Here is an 18211-nt window from a genome sequence, read left to right on the forward strand (position 1 = left end):
TCACAACCACGAGAGAGTGATGAAAAATGTTAACATTAACTCCAAGGCACATTCATCCAAACTAAACTCACTGGGAAAATGGGACCAACTTTTAGGCGGCTGAGATTAGATAACCATCTACCGTAGCGTTTCAGCACCGTAAACTACAGCTTCCAGTCAAATATCGCTTGCCTGTATTTTCGTTTGCAATTACAAATTATCTTGCCTTTGAAAGCTTGGTGGTGTGAGGTGCAGATGATAATAATAATCACAATAATAATAATCTTTGCAGTTGGTATAGCGCCTTATCACATCTTCGAGACGCCTCAAAGCGCTAGTAGTCTTTTTTGTTACCACATAATAGGAACCACATCCCATATTCCACAACATCAAAGCTTCGTTACTTGAAATGTCTTAAAACAGCATCACGGTCGTGATTAGTTTCTGACAGGTATTAATTGCGAGCCTGAAGTCAGGGAAAACTTCCTGAAAAGTGTTTACCACGCATCATGGTCAGTGATGTGGCCACTAATGGGATTTCCCATTATAATCGCACATCGCCAGGCACCCCTGGGTGGTTGCAATGTGAAATCCCATTAGTGGCTGACATTGCAAAGGGATATGCGTGGAAAGCTCACCGGAATTTTTCCCCAGATAAGTGGACATTTGTGTCACAAATTGATCGAACTCAATGCCATAGGAGATCATGTGGAACCCGCTGTATTTTGGTTTGGAGACACTTAAGCACAGTGATGGGTTTCTGCATATATTGGACAGACCAAATCAAGATTGAAAGCCATTGCCTGTAAAGCGCTTTGAGCTGCTTTGATGTTATAGGTGCTATATCAAATTCAAGGATCAATATTATGGACCAAGGCAACTATGAACAGCCCAAAGCACTGAGCAGCCAACCAACCGACTAAGAGACCAACTAATCATCCATCCATCATCTTGATCAAACAGATCCAGTAGTCAGAAAGATCTGAAACATAATGCATCGGGTGTATGACCCCAAAATTGTACACCTTGAAAACTCGCACTGGACCAATTCCTCTTAATAGGAATCTCCGTTACTTTCTCTCTACCTGTGGATTCCTTCCGGTAATGATATCTTCAAAAAAAAATAATATGGTCACTCAATCCCCAACTGTTTGTGGGACACTGCTGTGTGTAATTGGCTGCCGTGTTTCGCCCACAAAGTATACAGTCAATTCGCTTTGTAATATATTCTGTGAACCGCTTTGAGAAGTCTCAAAGACGTGATAAGGCGCTATATCAAATGCAAGGATTATTATTATTATTATAATCTGTTTCTGGTTCTAAGTAAATCAGCTATAAGGGATTTATTTCACTAACAACAAACCACAAAGTTGACTGTGAAAAGCTTGTGCTCTGCTTGAAAAGATTTCCTGAACCAAAGGAAAGGTTTTGAGGGTTCCCAGGTAGAGAAAATGTTCAAAGTTACAGAGATTTTACGGAAAATTCAAAAACATGTGGTGGAGTGTTTTGCAAAAGCGACATTTTGAAGGGGTTGGTGGAAAGGATTTTAATAGACGGCAGAACTTGAAATATGAGAAAATTCAACCAGTAAATATTATTCGGTCGTGCATTTAATTTCTGAAGGATTGTGTAGCTTAGCATTAATATTTAATGGGGAAGGAATGTTACTGCTGACATCTTCCATGTAGCGTCACGTTACAAGAGGAGGATTTTGAAGACATCGTTTTGGTAATAATAGCTGCAGGTAGATGTCATGTATCTTAACGTTTTAATATATGATAGATACCTGAACAGTTTTTTTTATCAGCAAAAATCTAATACATTTCCAGCAATGAAGAACACTGACAAGTAAAGCACCTGATCTTCCATGTGCTCCTAATTGCCTTAGTGATAAGGCACTGCTGGTGATTCACAAATCAGCGCAGAATCCATGTCAAAGAGCACATGATTAAAATGAATGTCTTTTCAGAGACCATAGTTAACTACTAATCAAATCATAGCATTTAAAATGTACTTATTCTAAATGGCATAATTTAATGTACTACCCAGTCACTTCCTTAGGCTTCCCCTTTGTATTCCCCGACACCATTGCATATTCTTTGAAAGGGAATTTTCTTTCATATTCAAGCGAAACCAGTGACATTTACACATCGACTGGAAGAAGGTTTATTTCCCCAACGCTGCGAAAAGCTATCAACAATTTTTTCTCTCTCCCTGTGACTATGATCTCCAGGGTTACTGACTTTGTTTTCTGAGTTAAGAAAAATGCTCTGGGCAAGGTTTAATTCTGTTTTGTCATATGGGCAAATCTGCTGATGGTGGCAAACATCTGTAACTGCTGCAATATACACCGTCAATCTACTTTACAGTATATTCTGTGAAGCGCTTTGTGACGTCTCGAAGACTTAAGTTGCTAAATCAAATGCAAGGATTGTTATCAGCATAAATTTACTTTTGTGTGTGTCAGGAGGATGTCTTGAAGTGCTTCACAAGACACCTGGCCTTCGTTCTAAACGTTACAAGGTCAAAATATATAATCGTGAATTTATATTTATATTTTCCTATACCAAGGAATTCCTCCTTTTCTAAACATAATAATAATAAACAATCTTTGCATTTGATATAGCACCTTGTCACGTCTCAAAGCGCTTGGCAGAATATACTGTAAAGTGGATTGATTGTGTAGTTTGTGGGCGAAACTTGGCAGCCAATTGCGCACAGCAGTGTCCCACACACAGCCTTGGATTGAGTGATTAAAACGTTATTTTGGGGAAGGCAGTGGTCCGCTAATCGAGTAACAACCGGGTTCCTACTTACTGCGAGGTAAACAGAGGCATAAAACCCTGAAACTCCAACCCAGACTGTGATCCCAAGTCCCGACGTTGGGCCACAACCTTCAGAAGGAGCAAGAGTGCTACCAACTGAGCCAGTCTGTCACCTGCTACAAACTGGAGCCGCTTACATTAAACCATTCTGATTCATAAACATTATCATACATCACCTCCTCCTGACTCGATCGTTTGCTCTTGTGCCATCTGAGAAGCTTGAACCTGAATTTTAAAGGGATGTAAAGCTCTGTTGATTCGCAGTTTGCAAATACAGTCCACGTACACTTCATATGGCCAACTTGCATTGTTCCAGCTTCCTCCAAAAGAAGACAAGCCATTTGCAGGTTTCATTCATTCAGATGTTGGGAAACATTTCACCGTTCCATTAGGTCACGTACATTCATCCACAAAAACACACATTGACTCCACTTTACAGCATAACTTTTCTTTGAAGTGTTTTGAAACGTCCTGCTGTGAATGTGGTAAGGATTATTATTATTATTAATTAATCCTTGCATTTGATATTGTGCCTTATCACATCTTCGAGGCATCTCAGAGAACATACTGTAAACAGAATTTACTGTATATTTTGTGGGTGAAACTTACTAATAATTAATAATGAGTATCTCGAGTACTGGTTGACTAATTCTGGTTTGTGATTTGTCCACTGCTTCAATCCACATCTGAAATATTCCCTGTTTTGCTTCAGATAACCTCTAGATGCCTATTATTTCCAACTCGCGTTACAAGTGACCGACTCGTTAGTTAATTAAAAAGCAGCCCCAGTGCAGGTCCTCAACCTGGGCTTTGCACAACCTCTCGGCTGAAGCACACTCGACAGAAGCCAGAGAACCGCGAGTAAAATGCAAATCATTGAAAAAAAGAACTGGTGGGAAGGAGATTAGACACTCATTTATCTCCGGCAGTTCCAGTTGAGCAGATGATTTTGAATCCATTAAATGTCCACAGGTTAAAACAAAGCTTCTGATCACCTTCTATTATTTCATCCTTCTTCCATTCTGTCATTCAGCGCACACATCAGCCCCTTTCAAACATTGAGACCAAATCAGTTTAGCTGCCTTCAATTTTCTGCATTATGCAGAGGGAGGCTGTTTATCTCCCTTCAGAAGTCCATGCATCAATAATATTTTGTTTTCAACAGTACTTCAATGGGCTCCCTTCAGCTCGAGGCATCTAAACAGTAGCACATTTGACACTGGGACAAATCTTGCCCCATCCTCCAAACATGTCAAAACACATCTACCCTCAGCTCTCACTGCTGATCTACCTTCTGACGCTTGCTCCAAGTACCTTTTTCTGATTGCTCACGGCCTTATTTTATTTGGGATGTTTTCCCAACAGCACCACCCAACCCACCCCCCCACCCAAGCTTCTCAGATATCACCTTCTTCATTGGGAGCTGCCTGTTTCAGAATATTCCAGTTCTTTCCTCCAAACGAATCCAATGACCTTGCTGCTGGGGAAGAAGATTACCATTGGAACAGATTATCCAGCAATGCGGTGACCGACCAAGCCAATGAGGTCACCCCAGAGGGGGCTTTGTAGTGAACCTGAGATGGGCAGCAGAGCTTGGGCCAGGTAAAAGCTCGGAGCCAAAACCCGATGCTTCTCTTTGCTCCACTCCAAGAAGGAGGCCCCTGTAGTTTTTGCCGATAGAGCCAGGGAGACAACAACAACTGCTTGCATTTATATAGCGCCCTTACAACTCTACCTCCCTCGCCCTCCCCTCCACCCCTTCAAGTCAGTGAAGTCCTGGTTAAAATATCTAAAATATCTGTGTCAAATGCAAAGCAAATGAAATCAAACGAGGCTGGATTAATGACGTAATCCCAATATTCATAAAGAGGAACAGACTTGAATGGAAGAATTATCACCAATCAGCCTGACGAGCAAAGTGTGAACGAGGTGGTGTCTGCCCATTTTACAAGATGCAATCAGAAGTGGTTGCAAACCCAATAGCGCACGTCTCGCTGGTTTGGAGGAGACAACTAAATTAGCAGCTGAGGGTTATCCAGTGGATGGAACGGAATTGGATTTGCAGGAGACATCTGATCGCGTGCCACACGCAAGCGTTCAAAGGAAATTAAGGGTCTCAGAATTAATAATGAAATTAACTCACTGGATTAAAAAAAAAGTCGATTTAGCAATATAAACGGATTAGTCTGTCTGGGGAGCAGTAGTGTATGGGGTTTAAAGGGGATTGGTCTGGGAAGACATTCCCTGTGTTTTTAAACGTACTGATGAAGTCAGGTTAGGTAGCCCGGTGTGTGATGTTTTACCATTCAAAGGGATGTGGATAAATTAAATGCATGAGCTAACGAATGACGTGCGCAATTGGATGCCGTGTTTCGTCCACAGAATACACAGTCACTCCACTTTATTCACAGGATATTCTGTGAGGCCCTTTGAGATGGCTCAAAGATGTAATAAGGCGCTGTATCAAATGCAAGGATTATTATTATCATTATTACTTTCAAACCAGACAAATATTGCAAATTGGGAAAACCTGCAAATAAAATTAAGGTGGAAAAAGGAAAACAATTTGGGTAGAATTTCATGACTCACTTTACACAAGATAAATGTGAAGCAGCCGTCAGTAAAGCTAACCAGGTTCTGGGACATATCTCAAGAACAGCTTACATTAATAATAATCCTTACATTTGATATAGCGCTTTTCACGTCGGGAGGACGTCCCAAAGCGCTTCACAGAATATACTGTAAGGTGAACTGTATGTTTGTGGACGGACGCGGCAGCCAATTGCGCACAACAGTGTCCCACAAACAGTCGTAGATTGAAAATGACCAATTTATTATTGTTTTTTTTGGAGGGATTATTATCAGACGTGTGGAGTAAGGAAACTTGCCCAAGGTTTCGCCCTCTGCCTGGAATTGAACTCAGGTCTCTCGCTTGCAAAGCGAGTGCTCTAACCACTGAGCTACAGGACTCCACTCCATACTGTCTCCAATGCAAGGTAGTCTCTTGTGGTTCAATATCCAGGTGGGACAAAACTAGTTATCTGCTCGAGCTAACTCTCACGTCCTGTGATATAACTCTATGCTCTGGATGTATGGCTCAACATCTTCCCCTGTTTTTACTACTCCCACAACTTGCTGTGGTTTCAGCACACTATTCACCTTCACCCCTGATCCCTCTTTTGCTCTGTGCTTCGGGACGCTACCCCACATGAAGGGCGCTGTATAAATCCAAGTTGCTATTGTTTTGTGCCCTTAGTTTATTACCATTTCACCGACAAAATGCGCCGTCAATTCACGTTACAATATATTCTGTGAAGCACATTGAGACGTCACAATGAGGTGATGAGGCGCTATATCAAATGCAAGGATTATTCCATTCAGTAATAATTCCCACTGCCTAGTCTCCTTGCCCAGTAATGCGGATCACTTTGCATTGATCCACATTAAAAGACGTCTACCACTTGTTAGCCCAGGCTCCAAATTCCTAACTTAACCAAATGTTGTGGAATGAACACAGTTATGTTATGCCTTCCAAATGTAATAATAATATAATAATAATCCTTGCATTTCATATAACGTTTTTCACGTTGGAAGGACGTCCCAAAGCGTTTCACAGAACACACTGTAAAGTGAATTGACTGTATATTTGTGGGCGAACGCGGCAGCCAATTGCGCACAGCAATGTCCCACAAACAGTCATAGATTGAAAATGACCAATTCATTATTGTTTTTGGTTTTGGAGGGATTATTATTAGGCTCTGTGTGGAGTAAGGAAACTTGCCCAAGGTTTCGCCCTCTGCCTGGAATTGAACTCAGGTCTCTCACTTGCAAAGCGAGTGCTCTAACCACTGAGCTACAGGACTCCGAATGTAAACCTCTCTCTGTATTTTCATCTCCAGGGAATGGCTTGAACTGCTTGTTCTGTAATTCACACCAAACATCAGCAGGGGGCAACACCAAGCAACGCAAACAAGCTCGGAGAAGATGTCTGCCGAACCCAGAAATCATGACATTGGAAGAAATAAAAAAAAGTCCAGTGAAAGCCGCAGATGCTGGAATTCCCGAAACAAAGAGAGGAACTCTGGAAAGTCACAACGGGGCAATTAGAAGGACGGGTTCGTGTGGCAGGCACGGCAATTCGTTGGAAGCGAGACAGTGGCATGCCCGAGTCGCTGTGTAGGAGCGAGGAAGGGCAAGAAAAACCAAGGAACATAGTGAAAAAAGTTTGAGTTGATTAGATGATAAACAAGCAAATTAACACGCTGAGTATTGCTGCTAATAGGAGATTAGGGGAATCGAGCATCAGAGACAGCAGTAAGGAAACATCAATAAAGCTTAGAGACAAAAGGACAGGGATGGGAAAAAAGGTCACGGATTTTCAAGGCATAGTCAAAAATGTTTCCCTCTACCCCACCCCCACATTGCTGCCTGGTACAGTAATTGGGAAAAGGAATATTTTCAAGAGCAAAACTGGCACTTCTTGACAATCAGAAAACTCGATACCAGGACTGGACACCAAAAATCACATTTATTTCAGCAATCATTGGATGACATTTCTATGCAGACAATTGACCACTGCGTTCTCGCCCATAAAATACAGACAACAACAAAGGACATTTATATTGTCCTTTCACGTCAGAATGACGTCTCAAGGCTAAAGGTTTGCACCTGAGCTGGGGTTGGAATCAAGAGTTTTGTAGGACAGGGACCACTTGATGGTAAATCCTGTGAAGTGCTTTGAGACATCTCAGCAACACGATGAGGCGCTATGTCAAAAGCAAAGCTTATTAAAACATATAACCAGAAAGTAGTTTAAAAAATTGTTCAGTGGAAATAAATGGACCCATTAATTTAACTTTGTTGCAGAATATTGATCCTCCTGCCAACTACTTGCCAAATCAGTATATGTTGTGGGACATTCTTGTACACAAAATTGGTTGCTGCTTCACCCACAAAATACAGTGTCATACCGCTTTACATTAAATCCTGTGAAGCACTTTGAGATGTCTCAATGACATAATAAGACGCTATATCAAATGCGAGGATTATTACTATTATAAATATTCATTTTTAAGAATTAAACGCAACCAAATAACACTTCCAAGATCTGTTCTGGTATTTCCCATCCAGGTTTGTTCAGGTGGCTCATAAACATAATATAAACGTGTCTTTATTTGGCTGAAATAAAGCACGCCGGTATTATTTGTGGATTTAAAGCCGGCTGAGACATTAAGCAAGATGGAGAATAAGATTTGTTTGGGGCGGTAAAAGCATTTTATCCCATGCTTAGCCGTTTCTCATAACAAAACCCCACTAACTCCACGTGTGTTTGTTTGTTTGGACCAATGCCACTCCACAGCAAGAACGAAAGAAGCTAAGAAATGGATAAATCCACTGGGATACACTGACAATCCATTAAACTCTTGTGTGAGCAACATACTCCCTCACAGTCCTGTGAGCACTATAATCATATTATTATTATCATTATTAAGTGAGGAAATAAGGAGCTGGAATATTTCAATTGTAAACAACAACAATCCTTGCATTTTAATGTTACACTTATTACCTTGAAGAGCTTCACAGAGAATTTGCACCAAGTGTAGTGACTGTGTGTCTTTATAAGCAAAGGTGCCAGGCAGTTTGCATGCAGCAGAGTCCCACCAAAGCAATGGGATGAGCGAACAATTTTATTGGGGCAGAAGTCAGGCAACCAGGAGAACCATCCTCTTCTCAAATAGAATCATGGGACTATGAGCAGGCAGATGACTATTGAAGGCAATAAAGATACTTGAATTTCTAATGCTTTAGGATTCAAAGTAAAGAACTACATTGGACTTTCCACTTTGGCGGCGTTTAAAGAATATCCCTCGGAAAATGACTCAGTGTAGACTTTTCACCCGAGCTCCTTCCTTTCTCGCTTCACAATGTTAGAGAGATCATGCGTGCAAAAGTGCTATTTGCCACAACAACCAAATTACAGTTAGATTTCTGCGAGGGTTCGTTCACAGGGAACCAGTTAAAGAAACTGCAGTGGTGAAAGTGCACTGCCCTTCCCCGAAGTAAACTTGATTGCCTTTTGTGATTCCTGTCGCCCTGGCAACCGCATCATTTGTCAGGTTGGCGACACAATCGTAATGGCCTAGTTTTTAAAAACTTGATTGGCTTCATTGACTTCCCAACCCTGGCGTTATTAGACAGTAAGACACAAACAGAGGCAGGCTGTCAGGCATCATTTCCCCGGCTCCCAGTTCTAATTTAAATCAAGTTGCCCGTCACTGGGTTCTACTTTAGTCTATTGGTCTCCCTTTCCTCCATTTACAAAAGAATCTTACCTCGAGGTCGGAGAATTCGGAAAACTGCCTTTCCTTGTTGCAATTGCGCAAATGCCAAATTGGAGACTTGAATAGCCATTTGCTGGTAAAGTCTGTGCCATTTAGAATTATTAATTCAAAGACACTCGGTGCAAGAGTCTCAGTGCATTTTTCCCCTCAGTCTATTCCCAGCGTTTAAAGAATCCTGCACAACTGGTAAGATGCACATAAATTGTAAAGGCAAACACTGTTCGCTGCAGCAGTAGAAGAAGTCATTACAAATCTGTGCATCTTCGCTGCTCATGTGCTTTCGTTGAAACGCATGCTAGAAAACTCACTAACATCTTATGGAGGTCAAATTTTACCCTTGTCTTATTTTCCACCGCGGTTTGGAAAGCCGACATTCAGAGGAATATGAATGATTTCAAATGTCACGCGCGCTCCTGAGGCAGATTGCAGAAAAAAAGAAAGAGCCAAACTAATTCACACTCGCCAGCCAGTCTGGTCAAGTGCCCATTAAAATCACCTTTCAGCTTTTGACTGATGCAATTGACCACATGGGCGTTGACATAATCAAAATGCTTTGCCGAGCTCAACAGACGGCACTTGAATCTGCAAGAGCCCCTACAATAAAGGGTGACCAAAAAGGTTGTGCTATTTAAAAATATATATATATATTGCCATTTCTTTAATAATGATATTAATAACAATCCTTGCATTTGATATAGCGCCTGATCACGTTTTCGAGAACGTCTGAAAGCGCTTCACAGAATGTACTGTAAAGTGGAGTGACTGTGTACTTTGTGGGCGAAACGTTGCAGCTGATTTGGTGCAGAAGTTTCCTGCAAACAGTCGTGGATTGAGTGACCTAATTATTATTTTTTTTTGGAGCGATTATTATTATTATTCAAGACTTATTAGACATTGCAATGGTATCACAACTCTTTGATTGCTCTGTACAAGGCAGCAATGTGAGCTCCAGGCTGGCGAGGGAGCACAGCTCAGGACTGCACAGCACAGAGAGAAGATAACTATGACCTTCAAACATATGGAGATTTAGTTTCCGCTCAGCCTGGCTTCCAGCGTAAACAAATGACTGAGATTTCTCAGGAAGGGAGCTGCGGCATTTCCAATCCAGAGTTTTACAGTCAAGTGACCTGATTTGCGAGCTTTCTCTCACATGGTATTCGTAATCGGAACAGGTAGGACAGAACCTGGAAGGAGCGAGCAGGCAGTTAGTTGCGAGCCATTTGCAATCCATATTTGCAGGGATGTCTAAGGTACAAGGACTCACTGCAGGTGGCTACCGAGGCTCCTGTCAACAAAAGACACTTGCCTTCGTGAAACACGCTGGCTTTTTCTCCCATCGACGTGCAGTCTGGGCTTACCGCTCCACTGGTTTCAAAACCGACAGTCATTTTAAAAAAAAAATCCTTGCATTTGATATAGCGTCACATCACGTCATTGAAATGTCTCAAAGCACTTCACAGGATTTGCTGTAAAGTGTAACGACTGTGTATTTGTAGCCAATCTGCCCATTTCTTCCCGCTGCATCCCGCCACCTTAGCTCTCCCCACTGCTCCCAGTCAGCTGAGAACCCTAGAAACCTTCCATGACATGGAAGGCGCTGAAATCAATGTAAACGGTTGTCGTGACCGTTGAGACGTTTCCACAGAACTCCGGGTCCTGGAGTCCTGCAGCTCAGTGGTTAGAGCACTCGCTTTGCAAGTGAGAGACCTGGGTTCAATTCCAGGCAGAGGGCGAAACCTTGGGCAAGTTTCCTTACTCCACACAGAGCCTAATAATAATCCCTCAAAACCAAACAATAATAAATTGGTCATTTTCAATCCACGACTGTTTGTGGGACATTGCTGTGCGCAATTGGCTGCCGCGTTCGCCCACAAATATACAGTCAATTCACTTTACAGCACATTCTGTGAAGCGCTTTGAGACGTCGAGAAGACGTGAAAAGCGCTATATCAAATGCAAGGATTATTATTATTATTATTATTATTATGTTGAGGTTCGGCCCAGGTCCTGTGTAATTGGGAGAAAATGCTGTGTCTGTGCTTCTGTCTGTGCACGGAATCATCACCTCTCTCACACACTGTCTAACCCCAATTGTCACCATAGAAACTGAGAGAACCAATCCCACAGCCCCGCATCCCGGAGATATCAGGCGACATAACAAGCGATGGATTCGGCTTAATTACTCAAATATTTAGTTGCCATGGCATTGGAGATGTCGCCAACCTTTTACTTTGTAAATTTGCCGGGATTGTAATGAATCAAAGCGTGGACTTTTTAGCTGTTACGCAACAGCGCAGGAACAGCGGTGTTTCGGGGAGCGAGGCAGTCGGAATAATCCCAGCCTCTTCGTGAACAACACTGGATTAAATGTTTAAGTAGCCATCGAAGGAAACTAGATTCTGTTCAATCCGCGGCTGTTCATCGGTGTGGAGGCCTTTTTGCGGCGTTACTCGGTTTCTGCTTCAAACTGAAGCTATACGTTTTTCTCTGGCGAAATAATAATAATAATAATGATCCTTGCATTTGATATAGCGCTTTTCACGTCGGGAGGACGTCCCAAAGCGCTTCACAGAACACACTGTAAAGTGAATTGACTGTATATTTGTGGGCGAACGCGGCAGCCAATTGCGCACAGCAATGTCCCACAAACAGTCGTAGATTGAAAATGACCAATTTATTATTGTTTTTGGTTTTGGGTTTTGGAAATGTTCCCAGCGGCTTTGATTCGCTGTCAGGTTATAGGAATTTCAACTCAATACCAGGCAGGTCAGGGCTTCCCCAAAAAATAATGCGGTGCAATTTTCTTCACAAAGATTTAAACTAGTACGGTGTTGGTGGTGTGGTTGGATGGATGGAGAGGTGGAGAGGTGGGGGGAATAGGAGGGGTGCAAATTGGGATTAAAAATTTTGCAGGCTGGGGTTTATGAAGGAGAGACTTGCTTTGGAGTAGACGGCGGCTGATTAACGATCCAAGGTTAAGGTTAAACTTTGGGAAGGAGTATGGGGGAAAGGAGGGACGTGGGGTAGAAAAATCTGCTGTGGTCAAATAAACTGTCAGTGACTTCTTGATGGGCTGAACCCTCATGGTCTCCTCGTGGTCCTAAGTTGCTAAAATGAGAATTATCTGTGAAACTTCTGTTCTCTTAAAACATTATTATAATAATAATAATCCTTGCATTTGATATAGCGCCTTATCGCGACTTCAAGACGTCTCAAAGCGCTTCACAGAATATCCTGTAACGTGGATTGACTGTATATTTTGTGGGCGAAACGCAACAGCCAATTGCGCACAGCAGCGTCCCACAAACAGTCTTGGATTGACTGACCAAATTATTGGGATATTACTAAATTGAAAGGATTATTACCCCCGGAAAAATGATCTGGGAGTAACAATCCCCCAAAGCTTCAGTAAAACCGTTCTGAGTAATAACCTGAGCCATCGAACTTGTGAGTATGGCCTTTGGAAGGAGGAGAGTGCAAGAGTTAGCCGTGTTTCTGGAATGCACCTTCCAGCTTGAACCTGGCCAAGACGGCAGAGAGGAACCAGCATTGCACATGATTAAAAATCCTTTCAGCATCGGGGAGGATCAGCGAGATGCCAATCCATCGATTTCAAGTGGGCAAATTTGCTTAATAAGTTCTTTTTTTTGTGTGAAAAAAAAATCCTGTTTGATCAGGTTTAATCGACCTGGAAAGTATTCCCTTGTGCCAAAGCCGGTGTTTAATGAGGATATGGATCGGTACGAGGAGGGTTTGAGGGCATCTCTCCCCGATCTGTAAAGGGATGAAAACCGTTGAATCTTTCAAGTTAGGTGAGGAGGCGGCCGAGAGAATAAAAGGTGCCCTGATGTGCATGTAGTCAAAACGGGATAAGGGAGGGCAATTTGTATTTAATACCGAATCAGAAAATCCTGTGAGCCCGAGGCTTTAACCTGTGCTCGGTCAAAACTTGTACTATATTACCCAACTCAGAGGGAAGCTAAAAGCTTTCCTGAAATCCAAATTTCAATTTTGGAGGGAACGTTGGTAATAATAATACTAACAATAATCCTTACTTTTGATATCTCGTGCCTTTCGGTTCAAAAGGACTTCGGAAAGTTCTTCCCAGCATTTACTCTTAAGTTTAGCGACTGTGTTTTGCAGGTGAATGAACCTTTGCATTGCAGTAAAGGAGAAATTGCATGCATTTCACGATTGACAATAAAAGGGGAACATATTTATGTTACTAAGGTCACACGTTCAGACCCTCACGCGTTCATTCCACTGCATATAATATTGGGAAAAATTGGCGGCATTTCATAACTATTTGTTGGCGATAATTAACGTCGGTATATTGTTAAACACTGCAAATTTGATACCATGTTTGCACTAATCTACCAATAAATGCTCAGCCTTGACAGTGTATCGCTAATAGTGATACGAAGAAATCATTCTCAGGTTTTCGGGAAGTTGTTGAAACAACTTGCAGAAAAAACGGTTTCAAAATTAAAGCGCCATTTAAGGATTGGCCAAATTCTGGATGCTCCAAAAAGGGAGGAAATCTGGTCCCAGGTGGAATGTGTCCCCGTGTACGTTCCATGTTCTATTACATTTTAATGCAGAAAGTAAATTCTTTTGCACGTTATGGTTGAGCATTGATAAGTAACCAAGTTGGTCTGCATTGACAGTACCCTTAGTTTAAAAGCAAAAATGCTCATCGCCCTCAGTGGCCTCTGTCTGGAGACCCAGAGACAACAACAACTTGCATTTATACAGGGTAGCGTCCCGGAGCGCTCGACAGTGACGCTGAGCAAGCTGGCCTCACTTCCTGAGCGCTGTGCAGCTCTGCACCAAGCTGCCGACCATTCCCACAAATCGTTCCAGAGTTTTCTGGGACACTACAAGACAGCAGGTGGCTTCCTGAACCGAGTTGCTACGTGCGGGAAGCCAGTCAGTCAGCGCCGCCTGCACATCTCTCGTCCCCTCTATTCCACTATCAGCAGCCGCGCTTTTAGCCGTTACGCCCTGAAACTCTGGAACTGTCTCCCTCAGCCCCTCCGCCTTGGCCCCCTCCTTCGCCATTCTCAGATCTGGCCTTAATATCTTCCTCTTCGACATATCTATAGTTACCGCTCCTGCTTGGCATCAAGCTCTGCCACTGTTTACCACGCGTAGATGCTAACATGCTTGAAGGGTGCTATATAAATGCAAGCTGTTGTTGTTGTACTCTACTGTAAATGCATTAAACGCACTAGATGGGGGCGAGTTATAACAGGGTCCGACTCTACATCAACTCAATCAATAAAATAGCGCTCGAATGCGCTATTCTTTTGGTGTCGCAACTTACACATCAATCTTAAAAAATAACACAGGTGTTTTCATCAAAAGGCTTCTGTATTATCGATACACCAAGGACTGAATGATTCCCCTACACGTGCCTGTAGCTGGAAAATAGCATAAACCACAACATTTCTTTTTCCCACATTCAGGGGTTAATGCTATCTCCTAAACATTTTCTTATTATACAACACAAAAGACCCCAAATCCCACCTCTTCTTAGCCCGCAAGACTATTTTGAATTCAAACTTAGGACAGGGCAGAATCGTGGAAAATTATTCCATCAAGTCTGAATTTCAAGGCTCAATTTATTTTTGCAAAAAAACAAATGAATTACAACTAAATTTTAAAATCTCCTACAGTTCTGCTCAACGGTACATTTTAAGTAAGAATTCATTTGGAGGCTAAGATTAGAAAGTCTTCATCCGCGCATATTTACACTTAGATCGTAACGCACCTACATTTGCACATGGTTTACGCATGGTGCGTAATAGAGACCCACTGCTGTTGACTTGATCCACTTTGCTAAGTGAATGAGCTGCAGAGTGCGACTGATATCTGCAGTGATGCTTGTTAATTAGAGCATCTCATTTCATCAGTGGGCTTCTTATCATAATAAGCACCTGTCAGATCACAGAAATCAGAGCTGATCTTTACCAGAGATCGCTCATTTTTCCAGGAGTGTATCCACATTTGTAGGAAGCCGCAAACAGAAGATAGACATTGCTATAAGTGACTGATAAATGAGTTTAATAAGAGTTTAAATGTTATCCCTGAGACACACGCCACTGAACAACAACTTGTGTTTATATAGCGTCCTTCACATAGGATAGTAGCTCAGGTCGCTTCACAAAAGAGACGAAAGACTTGAATTCTGCTGTTCCTAAGCTGCAGAAACTGTGCACTTTATGCCTGCCTTTGAATTGCCTTTCGTGCCAACTACATCAAAACAGTCCGTTCGACTGGAGAGCTGTTTAAGACGATTTTCTCACAAAAACAGCATTCGGTACAAACACAATAAATAGCGTTTTGCTCTGCAAAGAAATCAGAGACACGGATTCAAGAATAATATAACTGCCCAGGAAATCCGCAGACAAAAGAATACAAAAGACCTCCCTCGTGAACAGGCGCCATTTTCTACATTGGCTACATCTGCGTTAAAAAACAGCCCTTGTATTTCCACAACAAAGTAGATTACGAAGATCGAGGGGAAAACATTAAGGAAGGAGATTAACCTACAATTTCTGCCTCGCCGTAATTATATTTCAAGCGAGTTGCCAACAAACTCTGTGCCTTTGAGCATTAATGATCACAACAGGCTGGATCCGATCCAAACTCTGACACAAACGGCATTTGTTTAGGAAAAACACAAGGTACGACTTGAAAAAGCACTACTGCGTGTGCAAATTAATTAGCGGCGAAACACAAACATCTGGCGCCTGCATCAAGCGTGGAAATATGAACCGTGTGGGGCAGACTTGAAACCGAGAACAATAACCCGCTTTAACAGATTGCTTTGTTGAATTGGGGTGGCGCATTTCTGCACTTGGAAGTCGAGAGCAGACTAATTAACTTGCTCCACTCTATGCATCAACATGATGTAGTCAGACTGTTCATCTCCTTGGGCCTCATAAGGCACAGCAGAGCCCCACTGATTGGCATACCAAACACAACTGCCCTATTCAGTCTCTCTTCCCTCCTACTGTAGTGCTGTACTACTCGCCTCTGTGTACGGGCAAGAAGAGCTAATCTCTACCTCTCAAACAAACGCCATCAAAGCTGAATGACGTATTGCGAGAACCTCTGCTGTACACTTTCGCCGCACGTGACTTCTGCCGCGCGACGTTTGACGAGCGATTCGAACGGGACCAAAAAAATGATTCCGCCCGGCAATTAGCGTCTTTAAGGATCCGCAAGGGTCGCTTTAAAAATCCCCGCGTTGGTGGAGCACGTGCAGTCAGCAATCCCTATTTAAGTAAAAAAAAAAGAAAGTTTTCACGCAGAAGCCAAAGACATCTTATGCTGCACACGCCAGACCCTCTCTGTGGTTCTAACCGCCGCGATTGTTACCGTAGTGATACAGTCCCGGGTTAGACGGGAATCTGTGTGCGTTGTTTTAAAGGAAAGACGGGTCTTTTTGATGGTCTGCTCCTTAACTACCGCAAGCACAGAGGACAAAAATAAAATTAATAATTGCAATGAACCAGTATCGGGATTGCTTTTTTAACCTAAGTGAGTACAACACGCTTTGCAGCTCAAAGCATTAAATATGCCAGCTTTATCATGAGAAATCGCCGAGGTTTCGTTTGGCAGGCAATTTCAATTTTAATCTATCTTTCAGCTCTGTAATTGTCGAAAGGCTACCCTCTTCCCTGCTGGAAGATTAATTAGCCCGTTTCCTCTCCACAATATACCATACCTCTCAATACTGTGGAATCTGGAAAGATGCCAACTCTTTTATTACAATTCAGCTGGCTGCTGCTAGGAGAGCCTCTCTTCTCCCTAACAACAGTCGCTGTGCCAAGTAACCCCGGCACTGGCTAACTTTCAACATCACAGGGCAGACAAACTTTGATTGGCATAATTACTCACAGTCATTAAGTGCAGTCGCATTACACATGCAAAGCAGGGGAGTGAAGTGTACGCCAGCAGCCGGCATCACTGAGAGGGTACGGCGATACAACAGCGTGTTGTAATGAAGGCGGTGATCGGGCTCCTACCCTAATGGATCTCGGATACTAAATCGACAAAAAAGCAGCAGTGCAAAATCCGGCTACACACAGAACTGCGTCCAGATCCCCTGAAGACAGCAACCTTGTCAGCCATGTTGGATGCAAGGCTCATGGCACACACAAGTCGGAATGCTACATCAGTCTGTGATTTTCCCACGCTTTGCAGTTCTAAGTAATCAGTAATCAGCTCGTGATTTTTTTCTCCCCCCCTTTCCCGCAGCTGCCATTAATGAAGACAAGGGCGAATCTGCATACGACCATTCTTCATTGTACACACTTGGCAATGTGCCTGTCCTGTTCGCCTGCCTGCCGCTCGGCTGAATAGCCGAAGATAGGGCCTTGAGGTGAAAATGTGGAAACAGCTGAACGCTGCGCAAAAAAAAAAAACAACCCCCCCCCCCCCCCCACCACCACCAAGAAAGAAAAACTGCTCTCGCTCGCTCACTCAGACGGTGAAAACAATTAACAAAGGGTGGGAAAATTAGAAGAGGGCGAAAAAAAAATCATGCGTAGGCTGGTGAAGCGAATGCACTTTCGCATTTTTCTTGCATCCTTGGCTCGTGCTCGGAGCGAGAAGGAATTTAGAATCACCAGCTCAGGGTAACAGTATGAAAATCCTGCGGTCATACACTCACACACACTCACACACACACACATACGCTCGCTCACACACACTCACCAAAAAAAAAGTGGACGAAACAAAAGAGTCCGTGGCGAAATTCCTCTGCACTCTGCGACCGTCACTAATTAATTAGCGCTAAATTACCTCACAGATCGGGCAGGCATCAGCTTCGCGAAGTTTATTCAGCTCGAGACGACACACGCGCGCACACAAAAAAAAAAAAAGGGGAAAAGAAAAAAAAAATTTTTTTTTTGTTGAGACAAAGCGAATAAAAGAAGGTATCGAGCAAAAGACCCCGGGAATCAGCTGCTGGATATGAATCAGAATTTATGGGAGAATCTGCTGCATGTGAAAGCAGGTCATAAGCTCTGCAATACAGGCTGCAACATCCAACTG

The 18211-nt window shown here is 42.8% G+C and overlaps 1 protein-coding gene across 1 annotated transcript in view; it reads right to left on the minus strand.

The window, feature by feature from the left end:
- tnrc6c1 (trinucleotide repeat containing adaptor 6C1) overlaps positions 1-17156 on the minus strand; it is a 197339-nt gene extending 180183 nt beyond the window's left edge. The window contains exon 1 of the mRNA XM_042342374.1: positions 17054-17156. Within this exon, the coding sequence (XP_042198308.1) occupies positions 17054-17074 (21 nt within the window). The 5' untranslated portion in view covers positions 17075-17156. The remainder of the gene's footprint in view (positions 1-17053) is intronic.
- Positions 17157-18211: the final 1055 nt, after the last annotated feature.

This window comes from Callorhinchus milii, unplaced genomic scaffold (genome assembly GCF_018977255.1).
Source record: "Callorhinchus milii isolate IMCB2004 unplaced genomic scaffold, IMCB_Cmil_1.0 Scaffold20, whole genome shotgun sequence".
Taxonomy (NCBI): Eukaryota; Metazoa; Chordata; class Chondrichthyes; order Chimaeriformes; family Callorhinchidae; genus Callorhinchus; species Callorhinchus milii.